The sequence below is a fragment of the Heptranchias perlo genome, unplaced genomic scaffold (assembly GCF_035084215.1).
Source record: "Heptranchias perlo isolate sHepPer1 unplaced genomic scaffold, sHepPer1.hap1 HAP1_SCAFFOLD_794, whole genome shotgun sequence".
In the NCBI taxonomy this organism is placed as follows: Eukaryota; Metazoa; Chordata; class Chondrichthyes; order Hexanchiformes; family Hexanchidae; genus Heptranchias; species Heptranchias perlo.
Window position 1 is genome coordinate 1,198 of NW_027139829.1, and position 20,486 is coordinate 21,683.

A 20,486-nucleotide genomic window follows, 5' to 3' on the forward strand; every position below is an offset into this window, starting at 1 on the left:
ACCAGACGTATCTAAAAATGAGGTGCCAATCTGGTGAAGCTGCAACTCAGGACTACATGCATGGTAAACAGTGGAAGCAACATGCTTTAGACAGAGCTAAGCGATTCCACAACCAATGGATCAGATCAAAGCTCTGCAGTCCTGCCACATCCAGTCGTGAATGGTGGTGGACAATTAAACAACTAACGGGAGGAGGAGGCTCTGTAAACATCCCCATCCTCAATGATGGCAGAGTCCAGCACGTGAGTGCAAAAGACAAGGCTGAAGCGTTTGCAACCATCTTTAGCCAGAAGTGCCAAGTGGATGATCCATCTCGGCCTCCTCCCGATATCCCCACCATCACAGAAGCCAGTCTTCAGCCAATTTGTTTCACTCCACGTGATATCAAGAAACAAGATTGGGAGTGTTAAGAACCTCGCCCCTCTCTACAACCCCTCCCCTCGCCTCCAGTGCTTCAATATCCTTTCTGTCGTGTGGGTCTCTCAAGTCAACAATGGATTTACGACATCTTTGTCCGATCTTACAGACCGTCTCTCTCTCTCTCTCTCCCTGCCCAGATCGCCAAGGCGGAGAAGCTGAAGCCACTTGAGGTGGAGCTGCGACGATTGGAGGATCTGTCAGAGTCGATCGTCAGTGACTTTGCCGACATGAAGCAGCGAGAGGAAGAGATGAGGGACACCAATGGTAGGAGCACCCAGCACAGGCTTCAGTCTGCAACACCCGCCCCTTCTCCACTTACTGCTCTCGGTCTCGGGGACCCTGTCTCGTTCCTCGGTCAGCGTCACTCACCCCTCCAAGTCAGAAGTTTGTAGGTTTTAGCTCCCTCCACCTCCCGGGACATAAGCCCCTCTCCCCTTCTCTCCCCCATAGCACGAGCCTCAGCTTCATACGGTTATCCAGTCGTCCTGTGAAAGATGCAGTGGGCTCTGCTTCAGGCACTTTGTGGCAAAGCATCCCTTGCCCCAACTGCCCTCCACTAGCCCTCGGAGTAAAGAGGGGTGGTCTAGGGCTTGGGTACCAGGGGCCAGGGGTTAAAAGGACTGCAGGACTGATCCCCAGTGTCAAAGGGACTTAGTTTTTAAAAAACGTACATTTATTTCGCTCCTTCCACGACCTCGGGACGTCCCAGATCACTTTATAGTCACTGTTGCAATTTAGGAAACGGGCAGCCAACTTGCGCACAGCAAGATCCCACAAACAGCGTTGTGATAATGACCAGATAATCTGTGTTTTAGTGGCGTTGGTTGAGGGATAAATATTGGCCAGAACACCCAGGGGAGAATTCTGCTCTTCTCCCATTAGTGGCCGTGGGATCTTTTACGTCCACCTGAGAGGGGCAGGCAGGGACTCAGTTTAACGTCTCATCGGAAAGACGGCACCTCCGACAGTGCGGCACTCCCTCAGTACTGCACTGGGAGTGTCGGCCTGGATTAGGTGCTCGAGTCTCTGGAGTGGGGCTCGAACCCACGACCTTCTGACAAGGGGGCCTTGTCGAGGCAGATAAGATTCTGCATATTTTCATTCCAAGTTTGACTGCAGGATAAGAGCACGTGTGTACAAACTGGGGCGAGTGTGGGCAGGATGGAACACCCGGAGGGGAGGCTCTCAGTCGGGTAGCGGAGGGAAAACACAGAGTCCTTTCATGGGCCGTTAGATGGGGTGCTCCATGGGCTGGAGGCCTCCACTCATCTAAACCAGGGAGTTGGAGTCAGAGGGCTGGGACCTTTCTACACCAGAGGGCAGAGTTGTGGAATAAGTTTTTGGGGAAGGACGGTATAAACGGGGTCCAGAGACAGAAGGGATCATTTGAAGCCCCTGGGATTAAAGGGACAGTGGCTGCATGGTTACAAAATTGGCTAAAGGACAGAGAGTAGTGGTGAACGGTTGTTTTTCAGACTGGAGGGAAATATACAGTGGTGTTCCCCAGGGGTCAGTATTAGGACCACTGCTCTTTTTGATATATATTAATGACTTGCACTTGGGTATTCAGGGTATTTCAAACTTTGCAGATGACACGAAACTCGGAAATGTAGTAAACAATGTGGAGGATAGTAACAGACTTCAGGAGGACATAGACTGGTGGAATGGGCAGACACATGGCAGATGAAATTTAACACAGAAGTGGGAAGTGATACATTTTGGCAGGAAGAATGAGGAGAGGCAATATAAACTAAATGGTACAATTTTAAAGGGAATGCAGGAACAGAGAGACCTGGGGAGTGCACAGACACAAATCCTTGAAGGTGACAAATTGAGAAGGCTGTTAAAAAAAGCATACAGGATCCTGGGCTTTATTAATAGAGGCATCGAGTACGAAAGCAAGGAAGTTATACTGAACCTTTATAAAACACTGGTTAGGCCTCAGCTGGAGTATTGTGTCCAATTCTGGGCACCAGACTTTAGGAAGGATGTCAAGGCCTTGGAGAGGGTGCAGAGGAGATTTACTAGAATGGTACCCGGGATGAGGGACTTCAGTTATGTTGAGAAACTGGGATTGTTCTCTTTAGAGCAGAGAAGGTTACGGGGAGATTTAATAGAGGTGTTCAAAATTATGAGGGATTTTGATAGATTAAATAAGGAGAAACTATTTCCAGTGGCAGAAGGGTCGGTAACCAGAGGACACAGATTTAAGGTAATTGGCAAAAGAAACAGATGGCGATGAGGGTTTTATTTTACGCAGCGAGTTATGATCTGGAATGCGCTGCCTGAAGCAGATTTAATAATAACTTTCAAAAGGGAATTGGATAAACACTGAAAGGAAACATTTGCAGGGCTATGGGGAAAGGGCAGGGGAGTGGGACTAATGGGACAGCTCTTTCAAAGAGCCAGCACAGGCACGATGGGCCGAGAGGCCTCCTGTGCTGTAAGATTCTAGGTGGTGGGATTGACCTGTTAGAAAGGGACAGGGTGTCAGTTGTGGACAGAGTGACGCTCCCATGAAAGGCCTGCCATGTCCCTGCTCTCACCTGAGCCGTTTAGCGAGAGAGGATCCAGGATGGGGATTCGGGGGAGGGAGTGACCCCAGGCATCAACCAAAGGCCAGACTCGGAGCAGCAGTGACCCAGGAGCAGGGAAACGGTGCTCGGGGCAGCAAGGTGAAAGGAAGAGGGAGGGCTGCCTTCAGTGAAGTGATCTTAGTGCAGATTGAATCCACTCCTCCAACCTGTTTGATGAGCCCCTCTCTCTCTCTCTCTCTCCCTCCGTGCAGAGTCCACCAGTGCTCGTGTCCTGTATTTCAGCATCTTCTCCATGTGCTGCCTCGTCGGCCTGGCCACCTGGCAGGTCTTCCACCTGCGACGCTTCTTCAAAGCCAAGAAGCTCATTGAGTCACGATGATGTGTGTGTGTGTGTAAAACGCTGGCCCGTGTGTGTCTGTCTGTGCCTGGAGAGTGTTCAGTGGGTGGGGGTAATTTACAATAATGTCTCTTTATATTAAATGGGGTGCTTTGAATGTTTAAACTGCAGGTTGTGTTTTAATTCGTAGCATTGCAGTCAGTAATTGGCCCCCGGTCGGTGTTTCAGACCAGTCTGAGGGAGTCCTGGAAACAATCAGTATCCTCAGACATGCCCTGGATCAGGAGGTGGGACCAATAGTGTTCGCTGCCCTGAGCTTTCGATGATTGATTGATTGTTTTCGGAAGGTACTGGGATTAATTCCACCCGGCCCCGTTGCTCCCCAGGAGAGAGAGAGAGAGAGAGACAAACGTCCGAACTTCTTTGGGAAAAATCTAACGTTTGTAGAAGTTCCTCTCCAACTCATTTGCCGGTGTGATGCTGCACAGTGTCGAGTGGATTCCTGGAGGAATGCTGCAGGGAGGGAGAGTGCACTGGGGGCTGCATTTCCTTCACTGTGTTGGACTTCACCTGATGGTCATCAGGCAGAGCTGGTGACAGCCGCTCCACCCTGACCCCGCTGCACCTTGAACCTCATCGGATCGTACAGCACAGGAGGAGGCCGTTCGGCCCATCGTGCCTGTGCCGGCTCTTTGAAAGAGCTCTCCAATTAGTCCCACTCCCCCCTGCTCTTTCCCCGCGGTCCTGCAGATTTCTCCCCTTCAAATATTTGTCCAGTTCCCTTTTGAAAGTTATTACTCAATCTGCCTCCACCGCCCTTTCAGGCCGCGCATTCCAGATCAGAACAACTCGCTGCGTAAAGAGAGAATTCTCCTCCTCTCCCATCTGGATCTTTCGAAAATTACAGTAAATCTGTGTCCTCTGATCGAACCCTGCTCCCCTCTAACCCTCGCCCTCCCCCCTCGATTCCCCCCAGGCCTGCCCCTCGACCCCCGGGCCTGCCCCTCGATTCCCCCCAGGCCGACCCCTCAATCCCCCCCCCAGGCCTGGGCCCTCGCCCCCCGGACCTGCCCCTCGATCCCACCCAGGCCTGGCCCCTCGCCCCCCCACCTTAGGCTAACATTCTGCGGGCCGCGATTATCCCCGCTATCAAACCTCGCGTCATCCGAGGGCCCCCGGTGGTCCTGCTCCCCCTGGGTGAGGCCACAGCAGCTCGACGAGTTATTTAAGGCAGGGCCGTGTCCTTGTGACAGTCAGTCCAGAATAGTTTCAGTGAGCAAAATGGGGTTCACTTTTCCCCTCTGTGTTGATCCACCAGCACCAAGTTAAATGGCTGCACCAAACACTCTGTGAGAATGTGATGTGAGGGTTCTGGACTGTTTTGACAATGAATCCGGGTGGGTAATTTGGGGCCTGTATCTGACATTGGAGACTCCAGTTTGATCAGTGCCCGTTCACAGTCTGTCCAACACCCTGATTTAAATGTGCTGCTCGTGTGAAGGTTGCCAGTCAGACCTGCTGTGTGATGCCCATCTTGACCAGGGGCTTTACGTGCTTTTAATAAGTTCCCTGCCGCGAGCAAGTGCAGCTCTCCCCGTGTCTTTCAACACCGCATGGCGTGGGCCCACTGCAGGCCCAGGGGAGGTGCGGAGCCCGAGCAGTTCGACCCTCGGAGGTTCGAGGCAGGGACAGAGTGAAACTTGGACCGTTTGGGCGGCTCAAACTTCGAAAACTCGCCTCTCCTCCTCCTGCTCCCTGCGTGAGTGGTGAGAGACTGCGGCCTCTCCCTGTCCCTGTCTAAACCATTCCAGTCTTTGGGAATCTTTACAAACTCATTCCAAGAATAAAATTAATTTTCAACTGAAAGCTGGAGTCGGGAGTGTGTTGTGTCAGAACAGGACTCGGACAGCCCGGGCAGCTCACCCGGCCCCTGCCGGGTAGGTGGGGACAGGGCTCGGACAGCCCGGGCAGCTCACCCGGCCCCTGCCGGGTAGGTGGGCACAGGGCTCGGACAGCCCGGGCAGCTCACCCGGCCCCTGCCGGGTAGGTGGGGACAGGGCTCGGACAGCCCGGGCAGCTCACCCGGCCCCTGCCGGGTAGGTGGGCACAGGGCTCGGACAGCCCGGGCAGCTCACCCGGCCCCTGCCGGGTAGGTGGGCACAGGGCTCGGACAGCCCGGGCAGCTCACCCGGCCCCTGCCGGGTAGGTGGGGACAGGGCTCGGACAGCCCGGGCAGCTCACCCGGCCCCTGCCGGGTAGGTGGGGGAGAGGAGCGGGGTTGGGGGGGAGCGGGGGGTCCTGGGCTCCCGGCACATTTCCCTTCTCCCTGAGGCCTCTCCTTGGGCCTGGGGCAGGAGGCTCGATGCCTTTCACATCCTCGCATGCTGCAGCAACAGCGACAAGTTTCCCGGGGGCCGCTGGGCTGCTGCTCGCCGGTGGAATTTCCATCAGGGGCCGGGGCCCACCGTGACTAATGGCCGCTGACCCAGGAAACTGGGTAATGACCATGGTGCGGTCAGGGGGCGATGGGCAGAATTCCCGCCCTCACCCTGTTGCCGGAAAGTCCAGGCATTGTGTCCACCGGTGACATCTCCATCCCCTGTGCTATTAACCTGGTATTCTGATTTTGGACGCCTTATAACCGCCAGGGAAAGCACAGTGTCTCCTCCTCAGCGTGGGCAACGCAGGTCTAACTGGTGCCCAGGCCTGGCACCAGTGACCTGATAGAAGCTGTTCGACCTCACGGCCCAGGAAAGGTCGGGAGAGAAAGGCAAAAGGGTCAAATTTTCTTCCCTTTCTACAAGAAACGGCGTCTCTGAGAAATTATTTTGGAAAAACAAAACGGTTTATTGTTTTAAGGCACAATCTCTGTTCCTTGCGAGTCCAGGCCTGGTTTATTCCTGTCGAACCTTTACAGCCTCCGCTGCTCTTAAATTAAAGTGGCTGCTTTTTGAATTAACAGTTAATTCAAATTGAAATCATTTCTTAATTCCCACCACCGGCTCATTGAGCAGAAGTCAACTGTGAACTAACAGGAGGTGAGTGAGGACCCTGGGGATGAAAGAACTTTAAGGGGAATGTGAGACACAAAGAAACTCATTTTAATAATGTGTATTTTCAAAAAAAAGATACTGAATTTATACAGAGTCCAAAATGAAACACTTCTCGTTGTAATCCAGCGCAAGTTCACATTCTGTATTTCCCATCTTTTCACACCACGATCAGTCTGAAAGCTGGATCATTAATAAAAACTTTCCCTGCACTGGCCCGAGGTAAAATTCAGGAATAAGAAACGAGATTCCCGAAGGCCGGGCTTAAGCACTTTGCGGAGGGTGAGAGAGAGAGAGAGAGAGTCACCAGAGCCGCGCTCGTCAAATCGCTCTCCGCTTTGACGGACAAGTTCTCAGTCCCAACATCACTCACAATATCGACAAGACGCCACTCGTCCATCTGATGTGACCCCCTGATAATCCCAGTCCCAACTGCTCCATGTCCGTGTGTTTCCCAAACTCGCCCAGCGTGATGCTGGAACAGGACTGACCGTTCCTCCCCGGGAGGGGGGCAGGAGCTATTTTAAGATCGGCCTCCAGCTGCCTGCATTCCAGAGTATTGGGAATAGCGAAAAAAATAACTAGTTTGTTTGGTGGGCTGTGCGTGTTTGAATCTCCAAACTGAGATACTGATAACCAGGCGCAGGTTGGATCCAAAATTGGCTCAGTGGCAGGAAGAAAAGGGGAATGATCAAGGGGTGTTTTTTTGACTGGAGGGCTGTTTCCAGTGGGGTTCCGCAGAGCTCAGTACTCGGTCCCTTGCTTTTTGTGATGTTAATGATTTGGACTTAAATGTAGGGGGCTTGATCAAGAAGTTTGCAGATGATACAAAATTGGCCGCATGGTTGATAGTGAGGAGGAAAGCTGTAGAGTGCAGGAAGATATCAATGGACTGGTCAGGTGGGCAGAAAAATGGTAAATGGAATTTAATCCGGAGAAGTGTGAGGTAATGCATTTGGGGCTGGCAAATAAGGCAAGGGAGCACACAATAAATGGGAGGATACTGAAAGGTGTAGATGAAGTGAGGGACCTTGGAATACATGTCCACAGATCCCTGAAGGTAGCAGGACAGGTCGATAAGGTGGTTAACAAGGCATATGGAATTATTTCCTTTATTAGCCACGGCATAGAATATAAGAGCAGGGAGGTTATGCTGGAACTGTATAAAACAATGGTTAGGCCCCAACTTGAGTACTGTGTACAGTTCTGGTCACCACATTACAGGAAGGGTGTAATTGCACGAGAGAGGGTGCAGGGGAGATTTATGAGGATGTTGCCAGGACTGGATAATTTTCGCTATGAAGAAAGATTGATAGGCTCGGATTGTTCTCTTTGAAACAGAGGAGGCTGAGGATTGATTTAATTGAGGTGTACAAATTTATGTGTGGCCGAGATAGGCTGGATAGGAAGGACCGATTTCCCTTCGCAGAGAGGTCAATAAACAAGGAGCAGGGCATAGATTTAAAGTGATTGGTGGAAGGATTATTGAGGAGCTGAGGAAAACATTTTTCACCCAGAGGCTGGTAGGTGTCTGGAACTCACTGCCTGAAAGGGTGGTAGAGGCAGAAACCCTCAACTCATTTAAAAGGTACCCGGATATGCACCTGAAGTGCCGTGACCGACAAGGCTATGGACCAAGTGCTGGAAAGTGGGATTAGACTGGGTGGCTCATTTTCGGCTGGCGCGGACACAATGGACTGAATGGCCTCCTTCTGTGCTGTAAATTTTCTATGATTCTATGATTCCAATTAACACTAAGCAGGGTAGTTCAGGGATCATGAGAACACTACTGAAGAAAAGTAACTGCTGGGAACCAAGCAATGTGTCCTTGTAAACCACAGATTAGGGAACTTCCAGCTTCAGTGACAGAGATGGATCACAACAGGGTATAAAAGTGAGGGGATACTGATGTAAGGGGCAGTTGGGACTGGAAACACCGGAGATCAAGCTCAGGGAGTCCGTGGTTCCATCCAGAGGACTGATCTCGTCCACACGGGGGATTTGCATGTTTAGTCTGGTATGGGAGAGGAAAGAGAATTTGCTCATATATTTCTTAATGAGATATTAAAGTTGCTGACTCTCAGACTTGTTAATTAATAAGACAATGCATTATTTAGAACCTTCCATCCCTAAGTCTCTCTGCTCCTCCACTTTTAAACTTTCACCATTTAGTTTACATTTCATCTCATTTTTCTTCCTCTCAAAATGCAAAACGTCACATTTCTCTGCATTAAATTTCACCTGGTCCATTTACTAACCCGTGGACGTCACAGTGAAGTCACTGACTCCTCTTCACAGTTCCCCACGCTGCCAATTTTGGAGTCATCTCGAAATTTTCATCTTGTGTCCCACAAACCCAAGCTCAGATCATTCTCTATATTGAGGTTAGTAATGGTTCCAACACTGACCCTGGGGCACACCAATGTTTACATCCCCCCAGTCTGAAGAAAATCTATTAACCACTGCTTTCTGTTTTCTGCCCTTTCAACAACTTCCTGTACACAATGCCTCATTCCTTTTAATACGGTAAGTATTAATTTTATCAACAAGCCTCCTGTCCTGCATCTTACCAAAAACCCTTTCACAATCAATGTACACAACATCCACTACATTTCCTTTATCAGTCGACTTGAGTTATCTCAAATGAGCCATGTTGGCTGTTCTTAATTGATGTGTTTTTCTAACAAATGTTGAAATGTTTGCTCCACCTCATCTGGTTTGATCTGTTTCAAGACGCAACAGAAAGGTTGCGTTGTCTCCTGGAGTTAAAGATAAATTACGTTTTAAAAATTATGTTTCAGACAATGAGGGACATCTGGGCTTAGACCCGCCCATTCTGTGCCGCACTCACACACTCCGATTCGTTGGAGGACCAACTCACCCCTCGCCCACACCTCCCGTCAATTTCCGCTCCTCCTATTGGTCCGGAACTCTCCTTAGTCACCAGGACGGGATTAGTGGTGAGACTGACATCCTGAGGTGCAGTTCGAAAATAAACATGAATTGAACCCGTCAGTTGCAACATTTAATAAAACGAAATTAATAAAAGTTACCGTAAAAAATATTTTCTGGATTTCACCAAAATGGGGGAGTGTTTGTGCCGGTTTAAATGGCACAAAGAGCTGGGGTTTCAGTTTATTTTATTTTCCTTGGTCCAAACTCACTCTCCCTGCTTCCAATGTCTTTGCTTTTCGGCCTGATATTAAGATCATTAATGGCGGCTGCATCACCCAGCATGCATCGCGGTACAGATTGTGCCCTATCTGAATCAGTGGAGCCCAGTGCGCAGGCGCAGTAGTGCCTCATTATCGGTCAGTGTGTCCTGAGCATGCGCGGCCAGTCGAGGCTGCGGGAGGAGCGCGTTCGGTGCAGGTCAGAGGATCGGAGCAAGAGGCTCAATAAACCCCGGGGCCCGGGTCCGGGCTCAGGCCCAGGCTCAGGCTTTACAAACCCCGAGTGCGGGCCCAGACCCGAATATAAAACAGTGAACATTATCCCCCCCTCACTCCCCGCCGGGAAATGAAGGGGAAATGGGGATCGGTCAGGGAGCGTCTGTAAATGAAGGAGAAATGGAGATCGGTCAGGGAGCGTCTGTAAATGAAGGAGAAATGGTGATCGGTCAGGGAGCGTCTGTAAATGAAGGAGAAATGGAGATCGGTCAGGGAGCGTCTGTAAATGAAGGAGAAATGGGGATCGGTCAGGGAGCGTCTGTAAATGAAGGAGAAATGGGGATCGGTCAGGGAGCGTCTGTAAATGAAGGGGAAATGTGGATCGGTCAGGCAGCGTCTGTAAATGAAGGAGAAATGGAGATCGGTCAGGGAGCGTCTGTAAATGAAGGAGAAATGAGGATCGGTCAGGGAGCGTCTGTAAATGAAGGGGAAATGGGGATCGGTCAGGGAGCGTCTGTAAATGAAGGAGAAATGGTGATCGGTCAGGGAGCGTCTGTAAATGAAGGGGAAATGGGGATCGGTCAGGGAGCGTCTGTAAATGAAGGAGAAATGTGATTGGTCAGTGATCGTCTGTTAATGAAGGAGAAATGGTGATCTCTATATCTTTATTCATCCAGGGAGCTCGAGCTTTGGGTGCTGTTCCTTTCCTTCTCATTGGAATCTGTCCACTCTGTACCCAAACCAACTCCTCCTTGAAGGCCTCCCACTGTTCAATTACTGTTCTGCCTGACAATTTTTGATTCCAATCCACACGGACAAGATCCCTTTTTAACTCACTGGAATTAGCCCTCCTCCAGTTCAGAATTTTCACATTTGACTGTCCCCTGTCCTTTTCCATAACTGTTCTAAACCTAATGAGATTATGATCACTGCTGCCCCACTGAAACATGCTCCACCTGCCCCACTTCATTCTCCACACCGAGCCCACTGCTGTACTCACACTCACTCTCACACTCACATTTACTCTCTCACACTCACTCTCTCACACTCACTCTCTCACACTCACATTCACTCTCACACTCACATTCACTCTCATTCTCACTCACTCTCTCACATTCACTCACACTCTCATTCACTCTCTCACTCTCGCATTCACTCTCGCACTCACTCTCTCGCACTCTCTCTCACCATTTCACTCATGGTTTAGGGCCACTGAAAGATGATGTGATGAGTTTGGATTTCAGCACAGGGAAGAGGGAGAGTGTGTGGGATGGGGATTTGCAGCTTTGAGGCACAAGAGTGGAAAGAATGTTCCGTAGAAGCTAGAATTGTCTGTTCTGAATTTCTATCCTGTACTTACAGTGATGACTTTTATAAACTCCTTTATAGGGTATTAGAAGGGGAGGATTAGCAGAGGGAAACTCAAACCAAACAGCACGTCAAGATCTGACAGAGTCACTCGATTCATCAGGACCTGAATATCATCGGCCTTTGAATGTGGAAGGAGAAATGTTTGTCTGTTCTATCTGTGGGAGAAGATTTCAAACATCAGTGTGAGTGGAAAAGCACCGAGACACACACACCCGAGTGAGAGTGTTCCAGTGCACTGACTGTGGAAAGAGCTTTAACCAGTTACACAGCCAGAAAAAACACTGCACCATTCACAGCGGGGAGAAACCGTACACGTGTTCTCTGTGTGGACGAGGCTTCAACTGATCGTCCAACCTGGAGAAACACAAGGACACCCGGACCATGGAGAAACCGTGGAAATGTGGGGACTGTGGGAAGGGATTCAATTACCCATCCAGGCTGGAAACTCATCGACGCAGTCACACTGGGGAGAGGCCGTTCACCTGCTCCGTGTGTGGGAAGGGATTCAATTACCCGTCCAGGCTGGAAACTCATCGATGCAATCACACTGGGGAGAGGCCGTTCTCCTGCTCCGTGTGTGGGAAGGGATTCACTATTTCATCCGACCTGCTGAAACACCAGCGAGTTCACACTGGCGAGAGGCCGTTCTCCTGCTCCGTGTGTAAGAAGAGATTCACTCAGTCATCCACCCTGCTGGCACACCAGCGAGTTCACACTGGGGAGAGGCCGTTCACCTGCTCCGTGTGTGGGAAGAGATTCACTTGGTCATCACACCTGCTGTCACACCAGCGAGTTCACTCCGATGAGAGACCTTTTAAATGCTCTGACTGTGGGAAGAGCTTTAAAGGCAGAAATGAACTGCTGAGACATCAACGCAGTGACACCGGGGAGAGGCCGTTCACCTGCTCCGTGTGCGGAAAGAGATTCACACTGTCATCCACCCTGCTGGCACACCAGCGAGTTCACACTGGGGAGAGGCCGTTCACCTGCTCCGTGTGTAAGAAGAGATTCACTCATTCATCCTCCCTGCTGAAACATCAACTTGTTCACACTGATGGGAGACCTTTTAAATGTTCTGACTGTGAGAGGAGCTTTAAAAGCAAAATTGAACTGCTGCAACACCAACGCACTCACACTGGGGAGAGACCGTTCATCTGCTCTGTGTGTAAGAAGAGATTCACTCGGTCATCCCACCTGCTGATACACCAGCGAGTTCACACTGGGGAGAGGCCGTTCTCCTGCTCCGTGTGTGGGAAGAAATTCACTCATTCTTCCACCCTGCTGACACACCAGCGAGTTCACTCCGATGAGAGACCTTTTAAATGTTCTGACTGTGAGAAGAGGTTTAAAAGCAAAAGGAATCTGCTGACACACCAACGCACTCACACTGGGGAGAGGCCGCTCACCTGCTCCTTGTGAGGGAAGGGATTCACTATTTCATCCAAACTGCTGACACACCAACTTGTTCACACTGGGGAGAGACCTTTTTAATGTTCTGACTGCACGAAGAGCTCTAAATGCAGATACAAATTGTGAAGACATCGACACACTCACGCCAGGGAGAGGCCGTTCACCTGCTCCCTGTGTAAGAAGAGATTTACTCGGTCATCACACCTGCTGAGACACCAGCGAGTTCACTCTGATAAGAGACCTCTGAAATGTTCTGACTGAGAGAAGGGCTTTAAAACAAATGATCTGAAACACCAACACACTGACACTGGGGAGAGACTGTTCACCTGCTCCGTGTGTGGGAAGGGATTCACAAATTCATCTCACCTTCTGAGACATCAACTTGTTCACACTATTGAGTGACCTTTTAATGCAGTAACATTGAGAAGAGCTTGAAAAGCAGAAATGAACTGCTGACACATCAACTCACGCACATTGTGGAGAGACTGTTCACCTGCTCCGTGTGTGGGAAGGGATTCACTCAGTCATCACACGTGCTGAGACACCAGCGAGTTCACAAGTGACTGCAGGGGTTGGATTCTGCAGTTAATCCCATCCAGGACTGAACTCTGGTGTTTAGAGTCAGGAAGAACAACGTGTAAGGATTAACCCATTAACAGATAGAATTTCGTATAATTATAATCAATAGTAGAAGTAGAACAAAATGTACTGTGAATCTATGTATCTATAAATGTAAACTGCACTGTGTATTAATATAGAATGAACCATGTAACGTGTGTTCAATAAGAAAGTGCTGGTGGGCCGAGAAGGATGCATGATGGTTATTATAGTCAAGTTTGCAGTTAAAACTAAAAGGATGCTGACAACAGTAAAGTGGGAATTAACAGACCTAAGGGAGGAATGTGCTGTAATAGCATAATGTCTAAAAGACATGTAGATGAAGGGACTGAAGGTTCATTAAATCAAGGTGTCACTCAGGCTCAGGCCTCTCTATCTCGAGCCTCCACAAGCCAGTGAGCAGAAGTCTGTTTATACACACGGTTCTGTGAAGGCTGGCAATGTAAACTCTAAATAAGGTTCTGTTAAGTCTGTAACAACAAGGCACGGATGGGACCAGGAGTTATGCTTGGAATGTAACTTCTGAAGGTTGAGAGACATGAATAATGGTCAGGCTGAGAGATGTGGATGTGAGAGTGAACTGCTCATAAACTGAAAAAGGGAATAAGAAGAGACCTCAAAAGCTGAGGAAGGCGAACAAGATTCTGGCAAGGAAGAAGAGAACTTTTCAGTCAACAGAGAGAGAGAGAGAGAGAGACCGCACCGTAGTCACTTGGAGGGATAGAGAGAGAGAGAGAGAGACCGCACCGTAGTCACTTGGAGGGATAGAGAGAGAGATAGAGAGACCGCACCGTAGTCACTTGGAGGGATAGAGAGAGAGAGAGAGAGAGACCGCACCGCAGTCACTTGGAGGGATAGAGAGAGAGAGAGAGAGAGACCGCACCGCAGTCACTTGGAGGGATAGAGAGAGAGAGAGACCGCACCGTAGTCACTTGGAGGGATAGAGAGAGAGAGAGAGAGAGACCGCACCGCAGTCACTTGGAGGGATAGAGAGAGAGAGAGAGAGAGACCGCACCGCAGTCACTTGGAGGGATAGAGAGAGAGAGAGACCGCACCGTAGTCACTTGGAGGGATAGAGAGAGAGAGAGACCGCACCGCAGTCACTTGGAGGGATAGAGAGAGAGAGACCGCACCGCAGTCACTTGGAGGGATAGAGAGAGAGAGAGAGACCGCACCGTAGTCACTTGGAGGGATAGAGAGAGAGAGAGAGACCGCACCGCAGTCACTTGGAGGGATAGAGAGAGAGAGAGAGAGACCGCACCGTAGTCACTTGGAGGGATAGAGAGAGAGAGAGAGAGAGAGACTGCACCGTAGTCACTTGGAGGGACAGAGAGAGAGAGAGAGAGACCGCACCGTAGTCACTTGGAGGGATAGAGAGAGAGAGAGAGAGAGACTGCACCGTAGTCACTTGGAGGGACAGAGAGAGAGAGAGAGAGACCGCACCGTAGTCACTTGGAGGGACAGAGAGAGAGAGAGAGAGACCGCACCGTAGTCACTTGGAGGGATAGAGAGAGAGAGAGAGAGAGACTGCACCGTAGTCACTTGGAGGGACAGAGAGAGAGAGAGAGAGACCGCACCGTCGTCACTTGGAGGGATAGAGAGAGAGAGAGACCGCACCGTAGTCACTTGGAGGGATAGAGAGAGAGAGAGACCGCACCGTAGTCACTTGGAGGGATAGAGAGAGAGAGAGAGAGACCGCACCGTAGTCACTTGGAGGGATAGAGAGAGAGAGAGAGAGACCGCACCGTAGTCACTTGGAGGGATAGAGAGAGAGAGAGAGAGAGACCGCACCGCAGTCACTTGGAGGGATAGAGAGAGAGAGAGAGAGAGACCGCACTGTAGTCACTTGGAGGGACACTCCCGAGGTTTCAAGGAACACTCACTATTTCTCTTTGTTCAGTATCACCTTTTTGCACTAATTGTGATGTGATTAATAAATCGGTTTTGCCTTTAACCGTAATACCAGTACCAGTGGTGATCTTGTTGTTGTCAGGAACCAGTCCTTAGATTGGATCAGATTATAATCCTGAAAATAGTGGTTTAAATCCTACAATTGGCGACCACGAAGGGACTATTTCTGACAACAGCTGAAACCTGGTGGGGGATAGTTACATAATATAAATTGATTATTTCTCCAATAAAATGCAGTGAGTGGGGGATAGTTCCATAATATAAATTGATTATTTCTCCAGTAAAATGCAGTGAGCGGAGGATAGTTACATAATATAAATTGATTATTTCTCCAATAAAATGCAGTGAGTGGGGGATAGTTCCATAATATAAATTGATTATTTCTCCAGTAAAATGCAGTGAGCGGAGGATAGTTACATAATATAAATTGATTATTTCTCCAGTAAAATGCAGTGAGCGGAGTGCACACCCACCACGGGTGGCCTCATAAAATGAGGACAATCAGTTTTTCTTTCCTTGGTGAGAGGTTTCTTTAATCTGGGGATTTAGTTCAGTGGTCGAGCGCATGTTTCGCATGTGTTGAGGTCCTGGGTTCAACTCCCAGCGTCTTCCTCAATAGTTTTTCACCAGAATTACCCACGGAAAGTTGAATGACGCTTTTTGAGCTCAGCGAGTTCCAACTTCTGAGGCTCCACCAGCATTAAATTGTCCCGGAGCGGGACTTCATCTCACGGTCCCCTCAACAGCTCAACTCAAAGCAGCCGCCGACTGAGGGGAATGTGTGACGGTGCAATATCGAGCGAGCAGTCCCAGCTCTTGTTCCTGTTTGACGCTCTGTCATTCTTCCATCTCACTTTATGATTCAGAGGTTGGATTTCAGCCTTGTCACTGACCATTAGCGATTGGGTTTTTTTTATTTCCGCAGACTTTTTTTTTGGAAAGTTCAAAGTAAAGAGGAGCAGAAACCCCGTGAACTGAAGCAGAGGTTGAACATTGTGAACACGCGGGACTGCTGGGCATCTCGATATCCTGGAGAGACGGAGCAGAAAGCTCACGGCTTCACTTCTAAAGTGTCTGCTTGTTTATTTCTCAGGTACCTTTTGCCCCGTGGGGATGTAGCTCAGTGGAAGAGCGCATGCTTTGCATGTATGAGGTCCCGGGTTCAATCCCCGGCATCTCCAAACAAGTTACATTTCCAATTTTGGATTCAACTGTGAGAATATCATCTGAGACTCGCCTCACATTCACACACAAGGAGAGACAAGAGTTTCTTCACCTCGCGAAAAACCGAACGCTCCGCACAGAATATCATTCAATGGGAGAGCGCCCACGATGTTTCAATGGCTCCCATCTCATGGTGGATCAGCTTGCCCAGTGATAGATTATTTCCAGTTTCACAGATTGGGGGGAAGCAGCGGACCGGCGTTCCGACCACAAAGAGGGAAGAATAGTCTGGATGTTGGGAGCTTCTTCTTTTCCCAGAGAGGAGTGAGCATCTGGAATGCATTCCCGGCTGGTGCGGTGGGTGCTGACCCTCTCTGGTGTGGTGGGTGCTGACCCTCTCTGGTGCGGTGGGTGCTGACTCTGACTCTCTCTGGTGCGGTGGGTGCTGACTCTGACCCTCTCTGGTGCGGTGGGTGCTGAGTCTGACTCTCTCTGTGCGGTGGGCGCTGACTCTCTCTGGTGCGGTGGGCGCTGACTCTGACCCTCTCTGGTGCGGTGGGTGCTGACTCTCTCTGGTGCGGTGGGTGCTGACTCTGACTCTCTCTGGTGCGGTGGGTGCTGACTCTGACCCTCTCTGGTGCGGTGGGTGCTGACTCTCTCTGGTGCGATGGGTGCTGACTCTCTCTGGTGCGGTGGGTGCTGACTCTCTCTGGTGCGGTGGGTGCTGACTCTCTCTGGTGCGATGGGTGCTGACTCTCTCTGGTGCGGTGGGTGCTGACTCTCTCTGGTGCGGTGGGTGCTGTCCCTCTCTGGTGCAGTGGGTGCCGACTCTCTCTGGTGCGGTGGGTGCCGACTCTCTCTGGTGCGGTGGGTGCTGACTCTCTCTAGTGCGGTGGGTGCTGTCCCTCTCTGGTGCGGTGGGTGCCGACTCTCTCTGGTGCGGTGGGTGCTGACTCTCTCTGGTGCGGTGGGTGCTGACTCTCTCTGGTGCGGTGGGTGCTGACTCTCTCTGGTGCGGTGGGTGCTGACTCTCTCTGGTGCGGTGGGTGCTGTCCCTCTCTGGTGCGGTGGGTGCCGACTCTCTCTCCGCCTTCTCGAGGGATCTGGACTGGTTCTTGACTGGGGCAGAGATGGAATCTTATAGAAGGTGAGTGGTTTTCCAGTTAACCAATGCATGGTCAGTGTGATCCACTGGACTCGATTCGATAGCCTGAGGGAGTCGGGGAGGAATTTCCCAGAATTTCTCAATTGTAAACAATTTTACAACACCAAGTTATAGTCCAGCAATTTTATTTTAAATTCACAAGCTTTCGGAGGCTTCCTCCTTCGTCAGGTAAATGTTCAGGAGCTCCTTGAAGCCTACGCATTTATACATCACAGAACAATACATGGTGTTTACAGACTGCCCCTGCAACTGCCCGTTGCCAAGGCAATCACCGTGTTCAGACAGAGAGGTGTCACCTGCAGAACCCCCGAATTTCTCCACACCAGAATTTCTCCTCCTTATTGGCCCTGGATTTTTTTCTGGTTTGTCACCGCTCCCAGGAGATTCCATGTTCCCGGTGGGTGGGGCTGGTGGTGTGTGTAGGAAGTGTCCAGTCACGATGCTCCAGGCATGTGGGGCAGGATTGATGAACGAGCTGGCCATTTCCTGCCCGTCATGTCCGTCTGTAACCCCAGATCGTCAAGGTGTTTTTAGTGAAGTGATCTTTAAACACAAAACCCACACCTGGGACAAGTCCTGTGTCCGTCTATAGTGAAATGAGACTCAATGCTGTCTGGGCCTCACCTTGTCCTCCTCCTTTTACATTATTGTATTGTCCGTTTGGTTAAGATGAAAATACAAATTATCCGCTCTGGGCTCCTCCAGTCTCTCTGTGTTTCTCTCTCTTCCTAAACTGACTGACTGTCAGATAATAGTAACTGGTGTCCTCTCCATCCCGTTCTCAACACTCAGACACGACTAGTTACTGAATAAATTCAACACTCACAGACAGTCCAGTGTCAGACAGTTACAGACGGTTTCTCTCCACCTTTCCTTACAGGACTGGCGAATGATGAATGCCCCGTCAGACCGGTTGATATACAGTAAAAGGGACAGTGACCGTCTCACCAATAGCACCGGAGGTTTGTTCACAGACACAGAATCAGTCTTTCCCTTTCTATCAGTGTGTCTATATTACGCTCAGTAACAGTATCCCGCCTCCTTGTACAGCACTGGGGAGAGAGAAAGACAGACAGACAGAGAGAGACACACAGACAAACAGACACAGTATCAGTCTCACACTTCCCATCAGTGTGTCCGTTTCACACTCAGTCACAATATTCCACCTTCATGTACAGCGCTAGAGAGAGATAAAAACAGACAGGCACAGTACCAGAATTACACTTCCTATCAGTGTCTCTGTATCACTCTCAGTAACAGTATCCCACCTTCATAATCTGTTCAAAAGAGAGAGAGAGAGAAACTGACCTGTAATGTCCTGTTCACACAGAGTAACAAATCGGAAAATATTCCATTCCAATTGCTATTCCAAGGTGGAGAGACAGAAGATGCAGTCTCATCTCTCACTGATATTATTTCAGAGACAGACACATTATTAATCCCACTCTCAGGGACAGTGTCACACATTTAACCCTCTCTTGCATGTTGTCCCCTCTGCAATCTTGCAGCTCAGGGCCGCTCTGTATTAATCTCAGTGACCGAGAGTTTCACTCCGATTGAAATAAACTGGGACTGTTGCTGCCTGATATTAATCCTACACGGTCCCAGCAAATACACCGACTCCCACTTTCCTCCCCCGTTTCTCCAGGATTGGTTTGAGGAATCCTCCCTCCAGTTTCGGAGTCAAACGTCACTTTGTCAGTAAGGGAGCCAAGAATGAACAGAACCCATTGGCTCATTCCACAGCCGCTCACTTTATCTCTGAAAGACTCTTTCCCATCAAAAGAGCCCGAGAGAAACAGCAGGGATGGAAACCTCGAGTTTAATAGTTGGAGATTGTAAAGTCAGTCTGGATTCCAGCGTTAGGCACTGGTGGAATCCCATCTGTTTCCCATTCTGGTGCCTGTTCCTGCACTGCCTGTGGAGCCCATTCCCTCTGACCTTTCCCCCAGACCCACTTCCTTTGCTCAGACAGGCGGGAATGGAGAGATCACGGCCCCCGGGGGAAGGGAGCAAAGAGCAGCCTCGTTACAGCAGCTCATCGCTCCGGGACCGTGTCCGCAGATGGGCTCAGAGATCGGCATTGAGTCCGGGGGAAGGGCAGGGGGAGTCCGGGGGCTGTTTGTAAGAGGTGGAGTGGATCAGGAACTGGTCCCGGAACATGGAGTGAGAGGGGGGAAGGGAGAGGTCATTCTCGGGCTGTGTGTGGACAGGGTGTGTCCAGGGGAAGGGAGAGAGAATGGGAAGAACCTGCTATTAAAACCATTGCTGCTTTCACTCCCCAAACCAGGAGTGAATGGTCCTGGTTTAGTTCCAGTCTCACCCTGTTTATTGTTATTGGACAGTGAAGAGTGGAAACAGAGCCGGACAGTAAGGATGTGGGGAGTTATACAAAGAGCATCTATTGCAGGCATCAGGTGAGAAGTGTGAAGGACACAATTTAAACAGCGGCTGTTATGTTTGGGTTGAACGGTTAGTCCCATGGGAGAGGGGATTAGAAACCTGACCTGGACAAAGGTCCCTGCCCCATCGGGTAGTCCCATTCATGGATCAGTGCAGGGGTTGGGTTGTGTCTGGATGTCACGAAATTGTTGTAAAACAGCCCAACACACCTGGTGTGCAGAAGCTGAGTGCTGCAGTGGAGTCAGACACTGACACTGTTTGTATCACTGGTTTTCATTTGTGGATATTCAAAATGATCACTAGCAGAGATATTAAACTGATCACTTTTCCATTTTCAACCTCACCGTTTCTTGAGTTACAAGAGATCATTTTCTTTCCACAGGCGAATCCTTGAATGATCCAGAATGAATGTGATGTTTCCTCCACCCGAGGCACAAGGAGGAGTGCAGCCAGCTCCTTCTCACACACAGGAGGTACATTATCACCCACAGAGCACAGAGACACAGACAGGTCATCAGTTCCACAGTCTCAGACAGTAGAAGTACTCAGTCCCACACTGATCCCAAGTTCCAGAGACACACTTTCAATCCAACATTCAAGCAGAGCGGGTGAGGCAGACGCTGTTCCATTTGCCCCGAACTCAGTCCCGCTGACAGGCAGATACAAAAATCCCAGTCCAAAATCACACTCTCAGATTGAAAGGCACTGTGT

At 50.0% G+C, this 20,486-nt stretch overlaps 1 protein-coding gene and 1 non-coding gene across 4 annotated transcripts; both read left to right on the top strand.

Moving 5' to 3' along the window:
* The first annotated feature begins 487 nt into the window (after positions 1–487).
* LOC137319274 (zinc finger protein 235-like) lies at positions 488–13,322 on the top strand. 3 transcript variants are annotated; one of them, XR_010962065.1, is made up of 2 exons: positions 488–684; positions 3,209–5,160. XR_010962065.1 is itself a non-coding variant. In XM_067981565.1 (2 exons), the coding sequence occupies exon 2, from the start codon at positions 11,486–11,488 to the stop codon at positions 12,521–12,523; it is 1,038 nt and encodes a 345-aa protein (XP_067837666.1). In that variant the 5' UTR covers positions 488–684; positions 11,123–11,485; the 3' UTR covers positions 12,524–13,322. The 3 variants fall into 3 exon arrangements, 1 of the variants encoding a protein (XP_067837666.1); XR_010962066.1 differs by having other exon boundaries at positions 3,485–5,160; XM_067981565.1 differs by lacking the exon at positions 3,209–5,160 and adding an exon at positions 11,123–13,322.
* A 2,830-nt stretch (positions 13,323–16,152) lies between these two features.
* On the top strand, positions 16,153–16,224 carry trnaa-ugc (transfer RNA alanine (anticodon UGC)). Its single transcript has one exon. It is a non-coding gene; the product is annotated as a tRNA-Ala (tRNA).
* The last annotated feature ends 4,262 nt before the right edge of the window (positions 16,225–20,486 follow it).

What these genes read in the sequence shown, in the direction of transcription:
- LOC137319274 (XM_067981565.1), top strand. Translation starts at nt 11,486, where the DNA reads ATGGAGAAACCGTGGAAATGTGGGGACTGTGGGAAGGGATTCAATTAC.